Genomic DNA, 2,585 nt, shown 5'->3' with positions numbered 1-2,585 from the left:
TCCCTCAGGAAAATTAGGAAGACATTTTTTGGCCTTAGATACGCATTCCTGGCACCCGTGGCAAGCTTTATACAGGCTCCTCATCCTACTTCTCTCTTCTGTATAACTTTTGAGAAATAATACTCTTCTGCTGGCTAAGTGACGTTGATTCCCTCCGTGATTGTTGTGAAGTTATTTAGCCTGTGTGTAATTCAGTTTCTTTGCACATAAGGAAAAGTTAATACAGTTCTTACTGTTGATTGTATTCAGTCATTACAGCACTCAGTTCAATCACTGGTGACGCAAACTGAGAGCATGCAAATGCAGAAGTAGGGATTTCTCATCCAGGTGTCTTGAGTAATTGATGCTATCTACGCAGAAATCTTGCTGAGTAAAAAAGGGCAAAATATTATTAACATCATTATGCCCCTCATCAAATCTAATGAGTGGTAAACGTACTGGGAAGGATAATGAGTCTGGGTACATGTTACCTACAGAGATCCTTGATTGAATAGCTCCGCTTAAATAATTATTTCCTTAATGACTCTGACTTGTGCATTTGTTGCCATTTTGGCTACTGCTGTAGGATTTACAGTTGAATCTGCTCTATCATTTGGGTACTCTAAGTGATCTGACCCAGCACTGCTGGCCACATCCTTGATTGTATACCTATTTTCAGATGTTTAACACACAAATGTAGTAAAACAAAAAATTCAGCTCTTTTTCAACCACCCTTCCCCTTCAGGTGAAATTGCATCCAATAATAGCAGAGTAAACGTCTTCTCAACAGCGAGCTAGGCACAGTCAGTCCCACCTGGTATCTACCGACTATGCTGAACAAGTAATAACACACAGATATCTGCTTCAGAACTTAATCTTTGCACCAAGGAAGCCTATCAGCCCTGCTCTCTTGCAAGCTGTTTTTGGGTGGAGATGTCATCTGAGGCACCTGCTGAAGTGAGAAGGAGGCCTTTCAAATGGTGGTGGTGAGGGGTAACCTGCTAGGTCTGTGCAAGATGTGGAGAGTAAGGCGTGCACGCATGTCTCTGTGGGTCTCTGAGGACTCTTGGCTCAGGAATGTTGCTCGTATTCTACTATTGCTCCTTGGTGTCATTTTCTGTGCAAGTGCAGCAGTTCTGACCTTTGGTGGATACTTTGTGATCCTGTTGTGCAAGAACTATCATCATTTTTTTCCAGAGTCTTTCTTTCCTCTCCCTGGCTGGCTGGCTGTTGTAGCTGCGTTAATCCTGCTACCCGCTGGTATTTTGGCTATTTCCATTTCTGTAAGGAACTCCCGTTATCGCCAAGGGACTCTAATGCACCTGCTGCTAGTTCTTCTTTGTCTCCAGGTGTCTTTAGCGGTTTTGACACAGTTCTACTCTATTTGGATGTCAGTTGAGCTGAAGAACACAATGGGACAAGCCTTCAATCAGTACAATGGCACAAATTCCCTGACTCGTGGCAGCGGGACTGTGGATATGCTTCAGAAAAAGCTCCAATGCTGTGGGCTTCAAAACTATACAGACTGGCTAAAGGGATCAGCTGCTTCTTGGCATTTTCCACTTGAAAAAGCTCATATTCCTAGAAGCTGTTGTAAAAAATACGCTGACTGTGGGGGTGACTTAAACCAGCTGGATCAGCTATTCCAGGAGGGCTGCCTGAGGAAGCTGCAAGACCAGTTGTATTATGGAATGAAGTTCTTGTTTTCTTGCTGTGTTGTGCTTGGTATCCTAGAGCTGTTGGCTGGAGCAAGCAATGGCATCCTCATGAGCCATCAGCCTTTCTATGACTTCCGATTTCTGGAATCATCGGTCTTCTCATAGGTCAACAGGCAATGGCACCATTGCTTTCCTTGAATCTCTCTTGTGTTGTGACTGCATTGAAAGAAAACTTTTATGATGTATATTTGCATATAAATCAAACCAATTGATCACTGGTGGTTTTTTTTTTTTTTTCCCTTTAATGTTGCAATGCTAGATCAGTCTTCACCCTCAGTTCCTGTTCAACATCTGAAAAACTTCATTGCTGGAAATCCCAACAGGAAGTGTGAAGGAATCTCAGTATATGCTGAAACTGCTGCAAGTGCGTGATTGTAAGGCAGATGCATCGTTTTCTTGGGAATGTAAGAGAATGTTGTAAAGTCATGACCTGAACTTTGGAATAAGTCTTACTGGGTGAGATTTTTGAAGTGCAATTAAAAAGCAGATTCTTCCACTTACAAAGGTGCAGTTAATCCTTTGGTATTTCTTAAAGCTCGAACACTAACTTTCAGGAAAAAATAAATAGTGTTTCCTGAAGTGGCATGAGGGTAAAACCTTAAATAGAGAAGATATAGTTTATGGCCACAAAATAAATGTCTCCTGTTGTATTTCTTCTTACCTTCTTCATAGCAGCTCAGTAATTGAGTTTACACATGCTGAAATTAATGAAGAGAAAAAAGAATGTTTGTGTTTGTTCTGTTAAACCTTGGAATGAGTCAATTCTACTCTGTAAGAAGTTATGTGAAGGCCTTACACACATTGACTGACAGGAGCAATAGGTTACTTTTTCATTTAGATATGTGAATCTGTCTTACCTTCTTACCTAAACCTAATCTTGCCTTTTTT

The 2,585-nt window shown here is 41.2% G+C and overlaps 1 protein-coding gene across 1 annotated transcript; it reads left to right on the top strand.

The window, feature by feature from the left end:
• The first annotated feature begins 705 nt into the window (after positions 1–705).
• On the top strand, positions 706–2,195 carry LOC104915325 (tetraspanin-36-like). Its single transcript, XM_010726172.2, has one exon. The coding sequence runs from the start codon at positions 957–959 to the stop codon at positions 1,800–1,802; it is 846 nt and encodes a 281-aa protein (XP_010724474.2). The 5' UTR covers positions 706–956; the 3' UTR covers positions 1,803–2,195.
• Positions 2,196–2,585: the final 390 nt, after the last annotated feature.

This window comes from Meleagris gallopavo, chromosome Z, assembly GCF_000146605.3.
Source record: "Meleagris gallopavo isolate NT-WF06-2002-E0010 breed Aviagen turkey brand Nicholas breeding stock chromosome Z, Turkey_5.1, whole genome shotgun sequence".
NCBI classification, from domain to species: domain Eukaryota; kingdom Metazoa; phylum Chordata; class Aves; order Galliformes; family Phasianidae; genus Meleagris; species Meleagris gallopavo.
The sequence above is the reverse complement of the archived record's forward strand: the minus strand, read 5'-3'. Positions and strand labels throughout refer to the sequence as shown.

Bases quoted from the DNA above. Each gene is read 5' to 3' on its own strand.
- LOC104915325 (XM_010726172.2), top strand. From the start codon at position 957: ATGGTGGTGGTGAGGGGTAACCTGCTAGGTCTGTGCAAGATGTGGAGA.